Source organism: Pipistrellus kuhlii, unplaced genomic scaffold, assembly GCF_014108245.1.
Source record: "Pipistrellus kuhlii isolate mPipKuh1 unplaced genomic scaffold, mPipKuh1.p scaffold_m20_p_4, whole genome shotgun sequence".
Taxonomy (NCBI): Eukaryota; Metazoa; Chordata; class Mammalia; order Chiroptera; family Vespertilionidae; genus Pipistrellus; species Pipistrellus kuhlii.
The window spans coordinates 72896632-72918696 of NW_023425540.1; the positions used below are offsets into that span (position 1 = coordinate 72896632).

The 22065-nt window shown below is 43.0% G+C and overlaps 2 protein-coding genes across 6 annotated transcripts in view; one reads left to right on the forward strand and one right to left on the reverse strand.

Moving 5' to 3' along the window:
- The window catches only part of POM121C (POM121 transmembrane nucleoporin C), a 23131-nt gene continuing 1066 nt past the window's right edge, over positions 1-22065 (forward strand). Inside the window, exons 1-13 of one of the 4 annotated variants that reach the window (XM_036408995.2) lie at positions 1-601; positions 2481-2696; positions 3068-3226; positions 6804-6884; positions 8455-8626; positions 13047-13138; positions 13926-13999; positions 14412-14536; positions 14634-14736; positions 14982-15155; positions 16045-17694; positions 19120-19242; positions 19533-21922. In XM_036408995.2, the coding sequence (XP_036264888.1) occupies positions 39-601; positions 2481-2696; positions 3068-3226; positions 6804-6884; positions 8455-8626; positions 13047-13138; positions 13926-13999; positions 14412-14536; positions 14634-14736; positions 14982-15155; positions 16045-17694; positions 19120-19242; positions 19533-19618 (3618 nt within the window). In that variant the 5' untranslated portion in view covers positions 1-38 and the 3' untranslated portion in view covers positions 19619-21922. Of the gene's footprint in view, positions 602-2480; positions 2697-3067; positions 3227-6803; positions 6885-8454; positions 8627-13046; positions 13139-13925; positions 14000-14411; positions 14537-14633; positions 14737-14981; positions 15156-16044; positions 17695-19119; positions 19243-19532; positions 21923-22065 lie in introns of those variants that run through there. The other 3 variants (XM_036408994.2, XM_045571178.1, XM_036408996.2) reach the window with 3 other exon arrangements.
- NSUN5 (NOP2/Sun RNA methyltransferase 5) overlaps positions 21916-22065 on the reverse strand; it is a 9105-nt gene continuing 8955 nt past the window's right edge. For both annotated transcript variants that reach the window (XM_036409000.2, XM_036409001.2), the window contains exon 11: positions 21916-22052. In XM_036409000.2, coding sequence (XP_036264893.1) covers positions 22041-22052 — 12 coding nt within the window. In that variant the 3' untranslated portion in view covers positions 21916-22040. The remainder of the gene's footprint in view (positions 22053-22065) is intronic.

Consider the following 22065-nt stretch of genomic DNA (forward strand, 5'->3'; position numbering starts at 1 on the left):
CTGGGATATTTAAGTCTTCTCCGCGGCGCGGAGCCGCGATGTCTCCGGCGGCTGCGGCGCCTGGAGGAGGCGAGCGGCGGCGGCCCATAGCGAGTGCCAGGGACTGCCGGGGCCGGGGCTGGGGGTGCGGCGGGGCGGCGCTCCTCGGCCTGTCGCTGCTCGGCCTCGTCCTGTACCTGGTGCCGGCGGCGGCCGCGCTGGCCTGGCTGGCCGTGGGGGCTACCGCGGCCTGGTGGGGACTGAGCCGCGAGCCCCGCGGTTCGCGCGCCTTCTCCTCGCTCGTTCGGAACGCGCGGCGTCAGCGAATACTGTTCACTCCGTCTCCGGCCAAGTCGGCGGTAAACGGAAACCTCCTAGAGCCGCGGACCCCGCTCCAAGGACCCGACCCCGCTGAACTGCTCCTTATGGGCAGTTACCAGGGCAAGCCCGGCCCCCCGCAGCCGGCCCCGGTTCCGGAGGCCAGGAACGTGCGGGAGAGGCAGACCCGCCTCCTTCCCACCCGCACCTCGCCGCCGCCGGGTTACTCGGTTCATCGCGTTCATCACATTCACTCCTCTCACCCCACTCCTCTTTTTGGACCCTCCAGGAGGCCCACCCACAGGTAAGATACGCTGATCTTTCCCAGACCCCTCCTCTCTCTGTCGACGGGCTTTGAATTGAGGGCTTGACGTTAATTCCGGTTTTCTTTCAAGTCCAAGGTAGATTCTGTGTCGTTTGACCTCTTTTAAACCTCTTTGTGCATGTCAACCGTTCCCCATCATCACCCCCCTCCCCCCATTTAACCTTGGGAATGAGATGGGTTGCCACAGCTGATCCCTTCCTTCCAATTCTTAAAACTGAATTTTAGTACAGTATAGATTTAGCAGAATACTTGCTAACATTAAGATACCCCTACTTCGGGGAAAATATCTTTATCTTTCGAGTGTAGTCATATAGTAGTGTGTGTGTGCGCTATATATTATACATTGTTATATAAATTACATATATGTGTCACATACATATATGTATTATAAATATAGTATATATATTTTGGACCCATAGAGAAATTTAATCAGTTTAGCTGAGCTCAAAGAGGAAACACTTCGTCCATTGATAAAATTTGATAAAGATGATCAAATTAAGACACTTTCATTTAATCTCAATAGCGAAGAATACAAAAAATTTGATGAGAATAGGTTTTTTTTTAATGTTTTTTATTTTTAGAGAGAGGGATGTATCATATATATGTATATATAATCTATATATATATAATCTGTATGTATAATCTACATATATAAAATCTATATATATAAAAGGCTAATATGCAAAGTGACCCCTCTGGAGTTCCATGGCTCGCTATGATATGTGCTGACCAGCAGGGGCGGCACGGAATGGATGGACGGCCCCAGCCAGCAGTCAGAAGGCCCCAATTGGCCCCAATCACCAGCCAGGCCTAGGGATCCTACCCATGCACAAATTTCATGCACCGGCCCTCTAGTAGAGAAAATTACCAGTGATCAATGGGCTGCCTCCTGCATGCCCCCCACAAGGGAAGGAGCCTGCAACCTGGTCATGTGCCCTGACCAGGAATCAAACCAGTGACCTCTTGGTTCCTGGGTTGACTCAACCACTGAGCCATACCAGCCAGACATAAGGTTCTTGATAAGTAAATTTAGTTGAGAAGATGAACATTTAGGTGTTGAAAAATATTTTTTTTTTAAATATATTTTATTGATTTTGTACAGAGAGGAAGGGAGAGAGATAGAGAGTTAGAAACATTGATGAGAGAGAGTCATCGATCAGCTGCCTCTTGCACACCCACCCTGGGGATGTGCCCACAGCCCTTGACCGGAATCGAACCCGGGACCCTTCAGTCCCCAAGCCGACGCTCTATCCATTGAGCCAAACCGGTCCCGGCCTAGGTGTTGAAAAATATTTAACTTTAGTACATTACTGATGATTTATTGAAAAAATTGAAGGATTTTTGAAGTGTCTCCCTACATGTCCTAATACACACTTTTCTTCCATTGTAGTTTTGCTTGTGTGGGCAAGGTTTTCAATTTCCCTCTCAAATTGTTGAAGTCCATAGTAGGGATGGCTTTTAAACAGCTGCCACTTTCTGACTCTAGATGGAATGATGTGGGAAGTTACTGTAAAAATTCTGTGCTTTGTATTGCTTAGAGTAGGGGTGTCGAACTCAATCAGAGAAGGGGCCAAAATCTAAAATCCAGCCTAAATCACGGGCCGAATGGTTTACTGAACAGTCATAAACTGTCATTGTGATGGAAACGCAGGGGAGTGCAGTGATGACAGCGCGGTGCGGGCCACATTGCAAGGCCTGGCGGGACGGATTTGGCCCGCGGGCCTTGTGTTTGACACATGTGGCTTAGAGGTTTAAGCTTTCTAGAAAATATCTGAACCCACATAGTTTTTTAGTCAGTTAATTTTCTGACATTCTTTTAAGCATTTTGGTTCCATAATATGTCTCCTATTCTCCACAGGGATTGTGGAACTTTATCAAATCGGTTTTTAATAACACCTCGAAGACAGTATCCAATTCAACAGGCCCAATATTCCTTTCTGGGGGTACTTCCCACAGTGTCCTGGAATGGTTATCACAAGAAGACTGTGCTATCGCCTCATAATTCCAAGATGGTGTGCAGTCCAGTGACGGTGAGGATTGCTCCTCCTGATAGCAAATTGACTCGTTCTCCCATGTAAGTATTATTGTTGGAAAAATAGACTCCTTTTTGTGTCCACTTTATTCTTCCATGATTATTTCTTTGACAAGTACTATTAAGAAAAAAAAAGGGGGGGGGGTGGGTACCTGTGTGTTTAAATGAGAAATCTCAAATTTGAGTCATTGAACTATCTTATTTTCTTGTTTTTCTTTTTCTTTTCTTTTCTTTCTTTTTTTTTTTCTTTTTCTTTTTTCCTTATATTGTAGCTTTAATTGCTAAGGGCATTTTCTGTGAATGTATAAATTACACTGTTGCTTATAAGCTAGCTTCTGATTTTCAATGAAGATTGTGCTATATGACAAGGTAATTAAAATATCTTAAGACTAGAATCTTGTCTTTCATTGCAGAACAGAGCAGTTAATTAGCTCAACACTGTCCTCACCATCAAGTAATGCTCCAGACCCATGTGCAAAGGAGACTGTACTGAGTGCCCTCAAAGAGAGGAAGAAAAGAACAGTGGAGGAAGAAGAACAAATAGTCTCTGATGGCCAGGAAAATAAAAGAAGGTAACAGGCTCAGCAGAGTACTAACCAGGCCTCCCACATAGATTCCTGTGGTTTGTTGAAATGCAGATTACTCGCAAAAAAATTACAGAGACCTGCTCCAGTTTGTGAGCCTTAGTAGGTCCCCTTCTTTGGCTTTCATGGAAGAGCTTAATAATGCTGACAGTGAGGCTTTAATGCTGTTCATTTCAGGGTTAGGCATAGGTTAGGTGAATTTATAATTTACCTTTCTCTAAGTCAGTGGTTCTCAACCTTTCTAATGCCGCGACTCTTTAATACAGTTTCCTCATTTTGCTACCCACAGGTTGAGAACCGCTAGCAGGGTCGCCTAAGACCATCGGAAAACATACATATTTACATTACCATTCATAGCAGTAGTAAAATTACAATTATGAAGTAGCAACAAAAATAATTTTATGGTTGGGTGTCACCACAACATGAGGAACTGTATTAAAGGGTCGCAGCATTAGAAAGGTTGAGAACCACTGCTGTAAGTATTGGGATAAGCCAACAACTATTCGTCATGTTAGCCTCATACTTTTGATACAGATGTGTTAAATTCTGTTTTTGAGAAAAAATGTTCAAAGGCTTACCCTCCTAATCTTGTGTTGTTTAGTTATCTGGGTAACCACCAGTTTATATGTGTGATTGTGCTGAAGGGAATGCTTGACAAAGGAAAGTGTAAACTAGAGTATGGTAGTTTTATCAGTAGAGTAAAACCGACTTCATTATTTGGTGGTCAATAACTTAAGGAAAATGAAATAAGGACTCTTTCCTTAGTATGGTAAGAAAGGAGTTTGAAGTCACTATTGAGAATGCAGAATTGATTGTGGCTTTCTAAGTAGTTAAGAATTCCACTCATTTTTTTTAATATAATTTTAAAAATATATATATTTTATTGATTTTTGTACAGAGTGGAAGGGAGAGAAATAGTTCGAAACATCAATGAGAGAGAGTCATCGACCAGCTGCCTCCTGCACACCCCCCACTGGGGATATGCCCGCAACCAAGGTACACGCCCTTGACCAGAATCGAACCCGGGACCCTTCAGTCCCCAAGCCGACGCTCTATTCATTGAGCCAAACCGGTCCCGGCCCACTCATTTTTTTAATATAATAAATTGAGCAACCACAATGTGCCAGAGCCTATTCCAGATACTGTGGATAGAGCAGTGAACAAAACTAAGTCCTCTTGGACCTCTTTGAGGGAAGAAACAAAAAGGGGGAGGATATTAAAACAAGGTTTAGATTATAAGTATTGATATATAGAAATTTTAAAAAATTGGGTGATAGAAATTTTAAAAAGGGGGGTGATATATATATATAAATAAAACATGGTAATGAGAAGGCAGCTTCTTTATATGAGGTGGTCAAGGAATTGCTCTTCTGTATATGAGTGAACCCTTGAAAAATATAATCATTATTCCTATTACCTAAACCAAATTATTCATATCCTACAGGTTCAGGGTTGTCCATCTTTGCTACTTTAGATACCAAAATTAAGTAAGAGAAATATTAATTAATGCAAGTGTATTTAACACTAGGGGCCTGGTCCATGAAATTTGTCCCTCAGCCCAGCCTGCTCCCTCTCACAGACTGGGAACCCTCAGAGGATGTCCTACTGACGGCTTAGGCCCACTTCCCATGGGGAGCTAGTCTAAGCCACAATCTGGCCTCCCTCTGTGGGAGGCAACTGAGCTGATCCGGGGAAGGCACTAGCCCCATCACCCCACTGCTGCAGCCAGCCATCACAGCTGCCAAGGTGTTTTCATCAACATGGACTCCAGTCCTTTCACTGTGAAAAAATAACGTTTTTTAGACATTTTTCAAACTGTGTCTTTCATAAGATATGGCATTTCTTTTTTATTTTTTAATCCTCACCTGAGGATATGTTTCCATTGAATTTTAGAGAGTATTGAAGAGAGAGAGAGAGGGAGAGAGACAGAGAGAAACATCAGTGTGAGAGGGACACTTTGATTGGTTGCCTCCTGCATGTGCCCTGACCTGGGCCTCAGCCAGGGAGGATCCTGTAACCTAGGTACATGACCTTGATCAGAATTGAACCCAAACTCTGTGGTCAGCAGACCGAGGTTCTATCCACTGAGTCAAACTGGCTAGGGTAGGATACGACATTTCTTAGTCCCTCCAGCAGCAGACCTTCATTTTTTTCTCCAGGAATGTGGTGGAAAAACCCTATATCACCTTCTTGGATTCTTACTACCCAAGTTACCAAGAACACTGCAAGTGGTGGCGTACAGGGAGCTTAGCCAATGAGCAGTCAGAAAAGGTGTTTATGCTCGAACTGGTTTGGCTCAGTGGATAGAGTGTTGGCCTGCAGACTGAGGGTCCCAGGTTTGATTCCTGTTAAGGGCATGTACCTTGGTTTGGGGCACATCCAGTGGATAGTGTGCAGGAGGCAACTGATCAATGTTTCTCATCGATGTTTCTGACAGTCTATCCCTCTCCCCTCTTCTCTGTAAAAAGTCAATAAAATATATTTAAAATAAAAGAAGGTATTTCCTCTGCAGCCCATGTGCAGAAAATCCCCTGCATTGTGTCCACAGGGCTAGGAGCATGTCCCCCCGCATTCACTGTGTCCACCAGCCTGGGAGATGTGGACCCAGGCTGCTTGGCACCCCCAGCCACTTGTCCTGCTCAATGCCCATATATGCAAATTGACCCACTATCTTTGTCAGATTAATTTGCATACTCCTGATTGGTTGGTGGGCATCAGAGGTACAGTCAATTTGCATCTTTCTCTTAATAGTGTAGCTAGGAAGATCAAGTTATGATGAATAGAGATGTGATTTATAAGTGAGCAATTTGAGCTAATGTCAACTAGCTAAGCAGGAATGACAGGAGGCAGGGGTGTGGAGATGGGAGAGGAAATAACCATTCTTATGGTCCCAGTAGGTTTTTCATGTTCTTAGGAATGGGTAATTTTACTTGACCCTAGTGAGTCTGTAACTGAAGATTCTATAGTTATCCTTCCCATACTTGGAATAATCAGTGATTATGTGCACCATGCATAGCCCTTCTTAAATGTGAGACGTAAAGTTTTCCCCTAACATACTTACCATATTAACCTCTAGATAACTATGGGATGTGTGGATTGGTTCCTAAAATGTTTTTTGTTTTGTTTTGTTTTATTTTTAATTTGTGAATGTAGGGTGTTAAATTTGTGATTGTAATAATTAATACACTGAATAGTTCTAAAGGTCTTGATGTACAGTAAGTCTTAACATTATTGATAGGTTCTTAGAAACTGTGACAATATATAACAAAATCTATTTTCCCCTAGGCTAATTGATATAAACAATAGTTAAATTCTAATGGTCATCTCATCAACATTATAATGAAATGCCATTGAATGAAATCATGTTATTCAAGGATTTTATGCTTTCCTTATTGCCAGACAATCTTAGAATAAATTTACCTTTCGGGGAATCTTTGGGATTTAAAGCAAACTTTTTCTAGACTAGCATGGAACCTGTCCTCCATAGAAATAGTACCTGCCCCAGGAATATGCTTTAAGGGGGGGAAATGTCATTTCATTTAATTGAGTTTTTGATTTATCACAGGCGCCATGACAGCAGTGGGAGTGGACATTCGGCATTTGAGCCCCTGGTGGCCAATGGCGTCCCTGCTTCTTTGGTGCCTAAGTAAGTGAAAGCCCATTTGGTCGAGTTATACACTGTTTAGAAAGAGGGCATTGCAAAGTTATTGTCCTATAGATGTTCCTATTTGTTTTTTGCATTGCTTTATTTGTTCAAGTTCAAATCTTTTTTAAATCAGAGGGGAGCATTTGAGTAACTTGCCACAATAATGCTCTTATAATTCCTTTTAATATTTTTTAATAACAAAGTATGTAAATAGAAAGATCACAAGGTTTGCACGATGGATAACATATAAAACTGACATTTAAGATAAGAGTTAAGTTTGTACATTTGAGTTTAAATACATTTGAAGAAGAAATGAATTGGAGGGAAAGTGCCTCAGAAATGTGTGGAAAATCTTGGGGTAACTTATATGCTTAATTTGAGCCAGCGGTATAATAGGACTGCCAAAAAACTAATGTGCTCCTATTCTGTGTTGATAGAAAACTAGAAGTGGCAGGTAAGTGGCAGTGCTGCTTTCGTTAGTTCTATTCAGATTGTCCATGGAGTATTGTATTTGCTTTGGTGTACTACACTATAAAAAAAGATATACACAAACTGAAATTCATTTTGAGTGAAGCAACTAGTATGTTAAAGGATGGTGGTGGTAGGTAAGGAGGGTTTGAAGGTACTTAGGTACTAGCCCAGAGGAGAAAAACCTCAAAAGAATAAGGAAATTAGGAAGGGAAAGATAATGGCCTCCAAAAAACTGGAGCACTATCAAATGAAAGGACGAAAACATCTTGCTTGGTATGGCACCAAATAGGCTCCATGGGTGAAAGTTAGAGGAAAGATTTCTCATCCCATATGAGAATAAACTGGTCCACATTTGGCATTCATCACTCTAGGACAGGAGTGGGAAACCTTTTTTTTTTTTTTTTACCAAAGGCTATTAGGATAGGTATAGCATCATTTGTGGGACCACTTAAAAAGTAGCCTGCTATATTTGGTCAAACATTTAATTAACTCCAAATGCCTTGCAGGGCCAGACCAAACGAATTCGTGGGCTTTATATGGCCCTGTGGGCCAAACATTCCCTACCCCTGCTCTAAGAGATAATGAGTTATCTATATTTTAATAGAGGTTGGATGACTATTCTATAGGAAGGATATACAGGAATTTCTATTTCAGTTGGAAACTTAGAAAAAATGGCTGGTTCCTCTTAACTGATTTTTTAAATAGCTTTATTAAGGGATAATTAACATATACTAAATTGTGTCTTTTAAAGAGTACAGTTTAAGTTTTGACGTGTATACACCTATGAAACCATCACCATAGTCAAGATAATGAACATAACCATCACCTCCAAAAGTTTTCCAGTGTCTCTTAGTAGTATCTCCCTCCAGTCTTGCCCCCATCCCCAGGCATTCAGTAATAATACTTTCTATCACTGGAGATAAGTGTGTATTTTCCAGAATATTATTTAAGTGAAATCACACATTTAATTTCAAAATATTTGGCTTTTTCTTCTTGACTTTGTCAGATATATTTAAGAAAGATTTTGTGACCATGGATGAAACCTTAAAAGAATGTTGCCTTCAATAGCACATCTAACTATCTTTTTCCCTTTTATTAGGCCTGGGTCTCTGAAAAGAGGTCTCAATTCCCAGAGCTCAGATGACCACTTGAATAAGAGATCGCGCACCTCCTCTATGAGCTCCATGACGAGCACATACACAGGTGGCATCCTTAGCTCCAGCCGCAATGCCATCACCAGTTCTTACAGTTCTACCCGAGGTTTCTCTCAGGTACATTATTCTTGTGGGTGGCGTGGGCAAAATGGATTCCAAGCATCAATTAATTAATTGATTAGTCAGTGTTTACTAATTACCTTTCTGTCAGATATTGGGATTACCTCTAAATTAACAGAAGATACAAATCCTTGAATAAAAATCAATGGAACAGAAAAGAAAGCTGGTAAAGTAAACCAGTGTATATGTGGGAGCCTGATACAAGACAGAGCCATTGCACATAAATAGGCCAAGGATGAATAATTCAATAAACAGTGTTAATTGGATTGAGGAGGTAGACTGAGTTCAACTTGCATTGGGTCATAAAAGAAATTTATCCTAGGTTGCAAATTTAGTGAAAGTTTTAAAAATAAGAAGTGGCTGTATTTTTGTTTGTTTGTTTGTTTTAGAAAGAGAATGTTGTATAGCCTACAGCAGATCAGGCTTTGTTACCAGACAGACTTGGGTTCAATTTTGGCTCTAACATTTAATCACTATAGGGCCTTGGACAGGTAAATCACATAAATTCCTTTTCTCATCTCTGAAGGATTGTTGGAAAGATTGAAGGTAATGTTCGAAATGTACCCATTACAGTGCCTGTCAATAAGTGGCTACCCAATTACATAGTACAAAAAAAAAAATCATGTGTTGAGGAAGATTTTTGAGGGGAGAAAATTTTTTAGATAAATTTATTCATAAGGCTCTTATAGTTAACATAATTTCAAGATGAAGGCCCAAACCAGAGCAGTTGTGGGAATGCAAAGAAGAAGATAATCATAATAACCTTTACCTCCAGTACTTTCGGCCAGACCCTACCTTAAGCACTTAATGCCTATTTCCTCATTGAATGGTCACAGTAGGCCTATTAAGTATATCGCCATTATCCTTATATTTAAAATGGTTTTTATGTTAAATTTCAAATATACATAGAAGGAAAGAAACTAATGAACCTCCATGTAGCTTCAGTAGTTAGCATTTGACAGTCCTGTTCCATCAGTACCACCCCCAACTACCACACCACCTTTTGGTTTTGCTCTTAAGTATTAACCTGTTAACCGGGGAGTTCCCTTTTTAATTACGCAACCTGTAACGGGCACGTACTCTTTCACTAGGACGTGTCAGTACGTCACACCTGGAGGACCTAATTTCATATGATTATTATTATTTTTTTATTTATACTTAATTAAAATAAATGAAATATATATATTTTTTTGTTTATTTACATATATAAAGCACAAAGGAAAATACAAACAAATAGAAAAGAATACCAACAAAAAAGTGGAAACATCGAATTAAAAAATTATAAATTTGCCAAAACCAGTTTGGCTCAGTGGATAGAGCATCCATCGGTCTGCGGACTGAGGAGTCCCAAGTTTGGTTCCAGTCAAGGGCATGTACCTTGGTTGCGGGCACATCCCTGATGGGGGATGTGCAGGAGGCAGCTGGTCGATGTTTCTAACTCTCCCTCTCTCCCTCTCTGTAAAAAATCAACAATATTAAAAAAATAGAGGTACTTCAGTGTGTTTTTAAACTTTCTTAATATTAATGGTCACTATTATACCATTACTGGAGGCCCAATGTACGAAAATTTGTGCAAGGATGGGCCTTCCTTCCCCTGGCTGTCAGCATTGCCTTCCCTCCGACCCGGAGCCACCTTTCTGCCTTTGCTCTGGCCTGGAGCCGCCTTTCCGCCTTCCCACGCTGCCCAGAGGCCTGGAACTGCTGAGGTGGTGCCATGGCGACAATGCAAATGTCCCGCTGCGGGTCACTTGGTGCCTGCATATGCAAATTAACCCACCATCTTTGGGTTAATTTACATACTCCTAATTGGCTGGTGGGCATCACGAAGGTACAGTCAACTTGCATCTTTCTTTTTTATTAGTGTAGATTCCACTCAAACGGTAATAATTATTTAGTACTAGAGGCCGGGTGCATGGATTTGTGCACTGGTGGGGTCCCTCTGCCCGGCCTGCTGGGATCAGGCCAAAAACCAGTTCTCCAACATCCCCACAAAGGTCCCAGATTGCGAGAGGGCAGTTCTCGAGTGCCACACCTGGGAATTGGGCTCCCTCCTCTCTGGTTCTGGTGAGTCAGCAGAGAACCACAGCTGACAAATCACCGCAGATCAGCAATTCCTGAATTGAGCGTTTGCCCCCTGGTGGTCAGTGTGCATCATAGCTATCGAACGGAGCGGCGGCTTCCTGGTAGTCATTGTGCATATAGCTAAATTGACTGCCATCATACACAGATTGGCTATCTCTTTTTGTGACTTGCTTTGTTATATCTTTAGGCCACTTATTATTTTATATGTTCATTATATTTATATGGAGTTGCAAATTTTTTAGTTTTGACATGTTGAAGATATCAATTCATCACTTTAATTGAAAATACTTACCTTTTAGTTTGTTTATACTTTTTTGTTTGTTTGTTTCCTGCCCATAAAGATTTTTATTTCTAGATTATGGAAATATTAGTGTCATTGAAAATACAAATGGTATAGCCGAAACCGGTTTGGCTCAGTGGTAGAGCGGACTGAAAGGTCCCAGGTTCGATTCCGGTCAAGGGCATGTACATTGGTTGCAGGCACATCCCCGGTAGGGGGTGTGCAAGAGGCAGCTGGTCAATGTTTCTCTCTCATTGACATTTCTAGCTCTCTATCCCTCTCTCCTCTCTGTAAAAAATCAATAAAATATATTAAAAAGAAAGAAAGAAAAGAAAATACAAATGGTACAAAAGATATACATATAGTAAAGCTTCCTTCCACATGGTAATATTTTTGTGTGGAGAGATTCTTAGTTTTTATGTAACATTCTGTCAGTTTTCTTTCTTTAGTTTCTGGCATAAAAAGTCTTTTATTCTATCCCATGTTATTTAACAACTCATCAATGTTTTTATAGTTCTTTTGTTTATTGCACTTTTTACATGTAAATTGCTATTGCATTAGGATTATGTGTGTATGTACAGTTTAGAAGTAGAGATACGTTTTTACCGTGGCAAAACATTCAAATCACCATTGGCACTTTATTAAAAATGTAAGGTGTGAGGCCCACGATTGATTTATTCCCAGTGACCATCCTTTCTTATTCTATATCAGAGAATAACATTTTCTTAAAAATGTTATTTATTTCAATCTAATTCTGAGCCTTGGGTTTTCTGATATTATTAGTTTATGGAACTCTATTGTTTTATCACCTGTCTTTGATTTTTAAATCCTTTTTAACTTTTAAGCATTGTTTTCTTCCTTTTGTGTTTATATCATGTAACTGTTACAGAGTAAAAAATCACTAGAAGCTTCCCAGTAGGAAAATGTGATAGTTTAGTACCATTGTATTAGGCTAAAGACTTATTTACGGAATGTTTGCTCTTTTTTTTTTTTTTTAATATATTTTATTGATTTTATACAGAGAGGAAGAGAGAGGGATAGAGAGTTAGAAACATCGATGAGAGAGAATCATCGATCAGCTGCCTCTTGCACACCCCCTACTGGGGATGTGCCTGCAACCAAGGTACATGCCCTTGACCGGAATCGAACCCGGGACCCTTCAGTCCCCAAGCCAATGCTCTATCCACTGAGCCAAACTGTTCTCGGCGAATGTTTGCTCTTTGTCAGTTACTTTGCTGCTAGCCCCTTTTGAAGGAGGTGGAGATGAAAACAGACCATCTTTGCCCTAGCCAGTTTGGCTCAGTGGATAGATCGTCAGCCTGCAGACCAAAGGGTCCTGGGTTTAATTCCAGTCAAGGATATTTACCTTGGTTGCAGGTTCCTCCCCAGACCAGGCCCTGGTTGGGCGCGTGCAGGAGGCAACCAATTGATGTTTTTCTTGCACATCAATATTTTGCTCTGTCTTTACCTTTCTCTTCCACTTTCTCTAAAAATCAATGGGAAAATATCTTCTGGTGTGGATAAAAAACAAACAAACAAAACAAAACGCTATCTTTGCTGCCAAGGGACTCTGCCTGGCAGAAGAGACAGATGTATAAATAATTATCATATAATGATAAGTACCATAGATGTTGTAAAAGTCATAAATGTCATGACAGCATATTTTTAAAAAGTTAATAAAGTAAAGCTGAAAATTTAATGAAGGGAAACTAAGTTTATGGGCTTCTCTTCACTAGAACAGTTTCTTAATGTACTCTATTTCTACAGACAATATAGAGTAATTTATGCATCATTCAATTAAGTCATTGAATGTAATGTTCCTTTTTAATATATACAAAAAGTACATTGATTCTTCCTACACTTATTAGCATTCCATTACTTTTCAGACTTTTTTTTATTCCAACTGACTTTCTTTTCAGGATCCTTCCTTCACCAAGAAATATTTTTTAGTCACTTACAAAGGGGACTTTATATGCAATATGAATAGAACCACAAAGTTATATTAAAGGTTGAATGCTGAAGTATCACCTAATGTTACTTTTATTTGACTTTTAGCTGTGGAAGAGAAGTGGTCCAAGTTCATCACCCTTTTCCAGCCCAGCCTCATCCCGCTCCCAGACACCAGAGAGGCCAGCAAAGAAAATCAGGTAATCACTTACTTGCTGTATGGATTATTGGTTAGGAAATGAGGGAAATTTACTTGGCTCTTAGGCTTTCTGATTTAGAGAGTCAAATTAACATCTAGAAGGACAGGCAAATACCAAGCAGAATTGCTCTTATTTTTACAGTTTGTTTTTTTTTTTTTAAATATATTTTTATTGATTTTTTACAGAGAGGAAGAGAGAGGGATAGAGCTAGGAACATCGATGAGAGAGAAACATCGACCAGTTGCCTCCTGCACACCTCCTACTGGAGATGTGCCCGCAACCAAAGTACATGCCCTTGACTGGACTGGAACCTGGGATCTTTCACTCCACAGACCAACGTTCTGTTCACTGAGCCAAACCGGTTTCGGCTTACAGTTCTTTATGCACTGAGTGAGCAGAATGAATAATATCAGTGGGCAGTAATCTTCATGTTCTTGACTGCAGCTGACTCTCCAGGCCTACCTACAGTTGACTAGAATGCCACTCTCTTAGGGATTATATCTGTGCCTAGAACACTCAGTAACATGGAAGGTTGTAAGGAAGGTTTTGAAGATAATTGATTTGTATTTGTTTTAAGACAGTGGTTTCTCCATGGTTTCCATTAACTACCTCCCTTCATTTTTGTGGGAATTTTCTTTTGACTCTTTTTTTTTTTTGTCCTGGCATACTTAAATCTCAAGTCATGGTTGTTCTAGACTTTGGCCAGTTGGGAATTGGGAGGATATGTTATTCAGTATTTATTGTCAGGAAGTCTTTATAAACTTAATTTTGTGGTTTTCTCCTACAGAGAAGAGGAACTTTCCCATCATTCTAGTCCTTCAACTCCATTAGTAACCGACAAGGAGTCCCAGGGAGAAAGGGGTAAGTTAATAAACAGGCAAGAGTGGCTTGTGGTGTTTATGAAGGATGTATAGACTAGTACCTATTCAAACCACACTTTGAGCATTGCTGTATAGAGGGCCTGGTATATACAGAGACAGAAGTTCCTGTACTTCGGATGTTTGTAGTCTAGTAGGGGAGGAAGGGGATAAACAAATGCAGTATGACTCGGGGTAACTGGGATGGGGATAAGCTTAGGTTGAGGTATCTGTGAGCAATCCAGGAATTATTGCCCAGCAGTTGTATGCATGCCTCTGGAGTAAGTCTCTCTGTACAGCCTCCTGACTATTAGAAATAATATTGTAAACTCTATCCACGAATCCAGACTATGGAAGATGAAATCTTTCAGAGATATCCAGTGAAAATTCAGTGTTACAAGACTATATTTCTTTAGTTGTAGATACAACCACATGGAAGAAACAGAACTTGAGGAATTCCCCATCTACACCTGGCAGCTCTGGGCAGCGTAAACGGAAGATTCAGCTGCTGCCCTCCAGGCGAGGGGACCAGCTGACATTGGTATGGTCTTGTCCATTTGCCCCTGCCCACCTTCTTAGCTCTCTGAGGTTTCTCCCAATTTCTTATGACTGACTTGGCTGCTTCTTCTGTCGGGTAGCCTCCACCTCCCCAGCTTGGTTATTCAATCACTGCTGAGGACCTAGACTTGGAAAAGAAAGCTTCATTACGATGGTTTAACCAAGTCTTGGAAGATAAGACTGGTAAGGAATAAAGATGTTTCACATTCTCGGGAGGATTTGGGGTTTTTTTTTGGGGGGGGGGGGGCCGGTTTGGTCTATTCCTTCTGAGAAACCCCTGTGGGTCCTCAGTAGAATCTGAAGAAAGTGAGCGCTGAGGTTGAGGGCAAGCATTTCTAAATGAGTTATACTGAGACACTGAGCATTCCCATGCTCTGCGATGGGGATTCCCAAACCAGGGAGGACAACTGAATCTTTTTCTTCCTTAGATGCTGCCTCAAGCTCAGTCACTGAGAACCCACCTACCACTCAGCCTTTTACTTTTACCCTGCCTACTTCTGGGACTGCTCCCTCCCCAACCTCTCTCCCAGCCCCAAGCACTAATCCACTGTTGGAGAGCTTGAGGAAGATGCAGGATTCCCCGGGCCTAACATCCTTCCCAGGTGAGTGAGAGTTTCCCTTAGCATATGACATCAATCTTTGTTGAGGTTGAAGTAAAAGCATTATTCCTGTCAGTCAATGGAAATTATAAGGATTGAACTTATTCTGGCTGACCAGGCCTGAGCTGGTGCAAGCTTAAGAGCTTCAGAATTCTGTAATCAGGATATTTTAGAGAAGGGGAGCTGTAACATTTAAGCTGTTTTGTTAGTCATATGGCTCTTGATTTGAAACCTACTTCTTTAGCTGCTCTGAGCCTTGAAGTTATTTGTAAAACAAGAATAATGCTTTCCTCATGAGGTAGCGCTGAAGTGTAAATGTGATTACATGGTTGAGATGTCTTATCACATGCTTATTAGACCAAAGGCACAAGATAATATGAATTATTTTTCCCTCTAGGTTTCCAAAGGTCTGTTGATTGTTCCTGCCCCCTGCTTTTATAGCATTTCATTTAAACACACTACTACTATTTCACTTTATCGTGCAGTAGTAGTATATGTTAGCTCTCAGCCTGTCCCAGGGCTCAGGGGCAGGCTGTCTCATTCATTGTTATATGCTCTGCACTTAGCATATGGTAGTCAAGTATAGTAAATCTTTGTTAAGTGAGTGAGGTGTATCTGGGTTATTAACTGGACTAAGTTTCCACACATTTAACCCAATTAGGGCAAGTTTTATCTCCTTCTATATTCCTTATGACCTATGAAGAGTGGAAATAAATACTTCCTTGATTTTTAAGTAATGAATACTTTAAGAGCCAGTGGTACAGATTTAGTCATATTTGTTAACTGACCCTTAAATCCCCAGCACTGTGCTGGGCACAGGGAGGATACAAAAGCATTGACTATGATTATGTTTGAGATATTCAGAATTCACTTTCTCTGCTCTTCTCCCCAGATGATTCAGCTGGAGTGGCAATTCCCGCGGCCCATTCGCCTCCGAAGACACCCAGCCTTCTGGGCCCTCCTAGCTCTTCACAGTCAACACCCCTTCCAGGCACCTCCTCAGACTCCAAACCCACAATATCTTTCTTGGGGCTGTCCCCTACTTCTGTACCAGTCACTGACACCACCAAGTCACCTCAGGCTGAGACATCTGCCCCATCCCAGGCCCTGTCTGCCCCGGCCCCCAGCCCCAAGCCAAGTCTTCTGTTTGGAATGCTGAGCACTCCCCCTGCTAACCCTTCTGCCTCTGCATCTCCTGCTGTGTCTTCAGCATCCCCCATGTTCAAGCCCATTTTTCAGGCTCCACCTAAAAGTGAGAATGAGGGCCCCTTGCCATATAGCCCTTCCAAGGTCACAACCACAGCATCTTTTAGCTCTACCCTTCCCACGACTACCAGCACCTCACCCATTCCTTTCAAACCTCTTTTCGGCAACATGGGGCCATCTACATCTGTGTCCTTGCCAACTCCCTTCTCCTTCAATCAGACACCTACTACAGCCACAACCACAAACGCCCCTCTCTTCACTGGCCAGGCCAGTGCCACCTCAACAGTGGCTTCTGTGACCACAGCCAGCACCTCCACAGACTCAGCTTCGAAGCCTACTTTTGGCTTTGGTGTGAGCAATGTGACCAGCACCATGAACAGCACGACTAGCACCACCACTTCCACCTCCCAGCCTTTCCTCTTTGGGAATCCTCCTGCCTCTGGTGCCAGCTTTACCCCAGCTATAGGCCCCATATTCCAATTTGGCAAGCTTTCTGCCATTCCTACTTCAACAACAACGACAACCACCACCACCTTTGGCCAGTCCCTACCCGGTGCCGTGCAGGCAGCCACCAGCAGCAGCACCACTGGCTTTAGTGGTTTTGGCAGCACCCTTACAACTTCGGCCCCGGTCACCACCAGCCAGCCTACCCTGACATTCAGTAGCTCTACCACCCCGACATTCAACATTCCCTTTGGCTCAAGCACCAAGGCCCCTCTCCCATCATATCCGGGAACCAACCCCCAGCCTTTTGGGGCCACTGATGGGCAGCAACAGGGTGCTACCAAGCCAACCCTTGCCCCTAGCTTTGGCAACTCTTTCACTTTTGGAAACTCTGCAGCCTCGGCCCCAACTGCAACTCCAGCACCAACCCCACCCCAGCCAGCCTTTGGCAACACTGCGCAGCCAGCTTTTGGTGGTTTGAAACCCACAGCCTCTGCCTTTGGCACCCCTGCCAGCACCCAGCCAGCCTTTGGCAGCACCACAGCTGCCTTCTCCTTTGGTGCAGCCACCACTTCTGGCTTTGGAGCTACAACCCAGACTACCAGCAGCGGGACCAGTAGTTCAGTATTTGGCAGCACAGCACCATCGCCCTTCACATTTGGGGGCTCAGCAGCCCCAGCTGGCAGTGGGGGTTTTGGGATCAATGTGGCTACCCCAGGCACAAGCTCTACCTCTGGAGCATTCAACTTTGGAGGAGGACAGAGTGGGACCACTGGCAACACAGCCCCCTTTGGGGGAGGCTTGAGTCAGAACACACTGGGAGCACCCAGCCAGAGCACACCCTTTGCCTTCAATGTGGCCAGCACGCCTGAGAGCAAGCCTGTGTTTGGAGGTGAGACTGGGAATTGATTTGGTTTGCTGTGCCAGGCACTGTTTTAAGTGCCAGCATAGTCTCCACTCTTACGCTTTACATAATGGTGGTGGAGAGAATATATAAATATGTCAGATAAGTGTCGATAAAATAAAACATAATTACTGACTGTAAAGGAGCTAATTAGGTAATCAAGGAAGGCCTATCTGAGGAAATAAGTTTAAGCCAAGACTGTATTTGTGACAGAATGGTTGCAAGTGCAGGTGGGTAGGTGTGTGTGTAAGAGCTTTGCAGGCACAGGAGATAGTGCAAAGACCCAAAGGCAGAAATAAGCTTGGTATGAACAGATAAAAGCAAGGCTAGAAGTTTGAAAGTGTAAATGGTATGAAAAGAGATTGAAAGGTAGGCAGAATTGAAGATCATCCATTGCCAGGATTTAAATGTTTGGATTTTAAGTACTAAGGGAAATAACAGTAGAATTTCAAGTAGAAAAATGAAGTGATCTTACTTGCGATGTGAAAGATGAATAATTAGAATGATCCTGATAGTTTGTTTTCTTCATTAAATGAGAGATCTTGGGGAGCTGATTACAGTAAAATCTGTACAGAGGAGAACCTCTTAAAATAGTCATTTTGAAGAGTGGAAAGGAAGGTAAATGAGAAAGTGTGATAGAACTAACTGCCATGCAATTTGAGGGCTGGAAAATTGTGGTTATGAATTTAAAGTGAGACTAGTTAGCACTGTTTCTCCAGCAACTTCTGTTGTTGAAGTATAGATCTAAAATAGGTAGATAGCTGGTAAAACCCTACCTGTTTAAACTCAAGCAAATATAGCAGGAGGGGCAGTGAGCTTGGAGGTCTTGATGAGATTAAGGAAATGGAGGACTACTAGAAACAGTGAGCCAGGAGAAAGAGTGCAGTGGTTGCAGTTAAGCTATGGAAGCTAGAACAGTTCCTGGTGTTGATAGGTGTAGGTGATAGAGGATGGATAGAGGAATAGTTTGGGGTAGCAAGGTCTGGGCCTCAGGGATCAAGAAAGATACTTATACCACATCGGGCTGAGACAAGTACATGTGAGAGAACCAGCCTTCCCTGAGAGGCTGTAGAGAAAGCAGAATCACTACTGAGAATCAGGATTCAGTGAGAGAGCAAGGGAGTTTGCTGATGACTGACCCTGTGGGCAGATTAGTTGATCTACAGGACAGATTGGAATGGGGTGAGTTTGGTAGAAGGCTCTGGTTTCTGGAGGGGAGGGTATAACTGGTAAAACCCAACCTGTTTAACAGAAGAGGAATAACATTAGTCCTGATAGTGGTTCAGAGCTAGGATGGCCTGTGGGGGATGCCCATACAGAGAACAGATCTCTGCGAGGTTCATTACCGTCTGCTTTGATGTCCTCTGCTCACTGGCCTAGTCTCTACAGTTCTCTGCTCTCTCTTCATTACAGGTACCTCCACACCCACCTTCGGTCAGAACACCCCTGCCCCTGGAGTAGGCACATCAGGAAGCAGCCTCTCCTTTGGGGCATCCTCAACGCCCACCCAGGGCTTTGTTGGAGTCGGACCTTTCGGTAAGTTTAGCAAGTCTCTCTGTTGCCAGCATGGCCTGCTTATTCTCTGAAGAGGGAGTAGGGTGGGGTAGGCTGGTAGCTTCCTCTCTGAGGCCTTCTCCAGAAAGTCAGGCTGAAAGCATGAGAAACGTGGACAGATTGAGAGTCCAGCACAACCAAGGTTTGGAGTTGGCTGCAGACAGCAGAGGAGCCTTTTTGGGCTGAATTTCCTGGATCACTGGAAAGCTGGGTAAAACTGTCGTCCGGGGCCTCTCCCAGACTATGATTCTGGGGTTTCATCTTTTCAATAGGCCCCTCTCCCAACAGAATTGATATACAGTTTGGGAAGCGCCCCCCCCCCCCCCCCCCTCAAGCACCCAGAGTCCTATTGGCCTAACTTTCCAGAGATTGGGGCAACAAAAAAAATGGCTTTCAGGCAGCAGCTGCCCTGATGAGATTTTGTTGAATCTTTCCAGGATCGGCGGCCCCTTCATTTTCCATTGGTGCAGGATCCAAGACCCCAGGGGCTCGACAGCGACTGCAGGCCCGAAGGCAGCACACCCGCAAGAAATAGCGTTTGTCCCTTGCCTCCATTCCTCCTACCCCTTACCCAAATCTGGACCTTGGTACCTGCTAGAAAGAGCCTCTAACCCTTCTAGTTCCATAAAGCAAACCTGGCTTCAGCCACCTGGGAGGTAGTAGCAGCCCTGGGGCCATTTCCCTCTCTCAGGAAGCAGAAGCCTCAGGCCTCTTGGTGGAGGGGGATGCAGGATGTGGCAGGGCAGAAGCCTAATACCGTTACTTGAACAGTTCCACTGGGGAGGCTGGAGAGAACTAAAGAAACATCTGTACATACTGTCCATTTACTTCCCTCACTTGTTTAGTATATAAGCTTAGTCAGGCAGCCTTCCTTCCCTCCTTTTCCCCAGAGAGCCGTCTTTGCTGGAGGGTAGGAGGTAGAGCCCTGCCCACCTCTCCCCCCTGTATGCATTTGGTAGAACTGGGGGAAATGGATTATCCCTAAAGCTTTACCTTGCTTGGCTTGGCTATAAAAAGTGGTTCTCTGGTTCCTTTAGGGGACTGTTTCCCCATTCCTTGCTTTGATCCTCAACTGGTTCCTTGCAGGATCTATTGCTTTTTAAATGATCTTGAATCAAGCTTTGCCTTGAAGATCCCAGTGGATGCTGCTCCTGCTATTTCACTTCCTCTTGCCAAGTGTGAGTCAGTGTTTTGTCCCCAATCCTATCTGCCAGTTTGGCCCCTAAAAGCTTGGTGGCTCAAGACTGTTAGCCTGGCAGATCCAGGGGTGAATCCTCACTCCATGGAGGAAAGCTCTTAGAGCAGACAGGATGCCCACCACTGCTTTCAGCTGCCTCCTCGCCCACTACCCCTGCTGGCCTCATTGGGCACGTCTGCCTCTCTGGCATTGTATGTTTAAAGCCTTGTCCTGTGTAACTTTGTCTGATGCTCATGTCTATTTCTCTTTGAATCGAGTTTGGAGGAAGAATTGAATTGTATGAGTGGCGGCATGTTGGTAGTGCCGGACTTATCTGTTTCAAGTTTCTGGGACTTAGCTAATTGAATGTGGAAAGTAGCACCACTTTATGGCTACAAGTGCCAACTCTTGGATTTTGAAATGGTGTTTTGACGTTAAGGGCTGGCAGCCCAGGAGGATAGGGCCAAGGGGAAACAAAGACCTCTTCTCTTCCCTCTGCTGTTTCTCTCTCCTACCTACCTGACCTCACTAGATCACCCCTAATATATGTTAGAAAACCTAAATTAATGAACTACACCCAAATTCTTAGTTGCTACCCCCTTTCCCCTTCTTTTCTTTGTTTCAAAGCCACATACCCCGGCCTAGGAGCCTTGCTGCCATGCCCATCCTCTTTGGGAGAAGTATGAATGCGTGTGTCTAAATTAAAAGAAAAAAATATTTAAACATTTTTTAACAAAATAAAAATTTATTTTTGTATTTAAGCTAAATTGCCTTTTAAATTCCTTCAAGCTTGGTTCATTGAGGTGGTTAAGTATAAATGCTGTTGATTAGGAATTAGCTGTATAGTTAAGTTATGCCTGTGTGAAGAAGAGGCTCTAGTGCTGCCCCAGGCAGCTCTCCTGGGGTGACTAGAGCTCCTTCTGGACACATTATGTAAAATGTAATTTTTTTTTTTTTTTTTTTTTTTTTATAAATAATGTGATGTAGATGTAACTAGTCCCCCTCACCCTTCTGTGACTGAGGTTGGAAGTTTTGTGGCAGGGGAGTGACTGCTCCCCACCTCCTGAAGAGCTCTGGTAATACTTACCTGTCTGTGGAGCTGAGGAGGGAGCCTGAGCCTCAAGTCTCAAATACCTGCTAGAATTGGAGGGGCGTGGTGGGGCATGGGCCTAGAAGTCAAGCTTCTACCTGTACCTTATGTAAGGTAGACCCTCTTAGTTTTAGTACTCTACGCTAGTTTACCTCAGTTCCACAGGCGGGACAGTTGTTCAGGAACCCCCTGAAGAGGGTATCCTGGCACGGCCTGAGTGTGAGAGTGTTTGTATGTGTACATGTACGTGCACTGGACAGGAACGGGAGGCTGGGACTTTCCATTACAAATAAAGACTTAATTCCTGTGAGTCTAGTTGGAATTTTTAGTATGAATGTGAGATTTTTCTCCTTGCTTATGTCATTAAGAATAAAAAAAAACTGTGATCTATCGTAGACCATGTCCTGCCTTTTATTTTTGTGGGTAGCACTTCTCGCAACAAGAACATGGCTCAGGGAAGGTACCCAAAGGACGAGGCATTCCGCTCCGTCTTCCCAGCTGGAGAAACGACTATCAATTTCCTTCCTATAGCAACAAA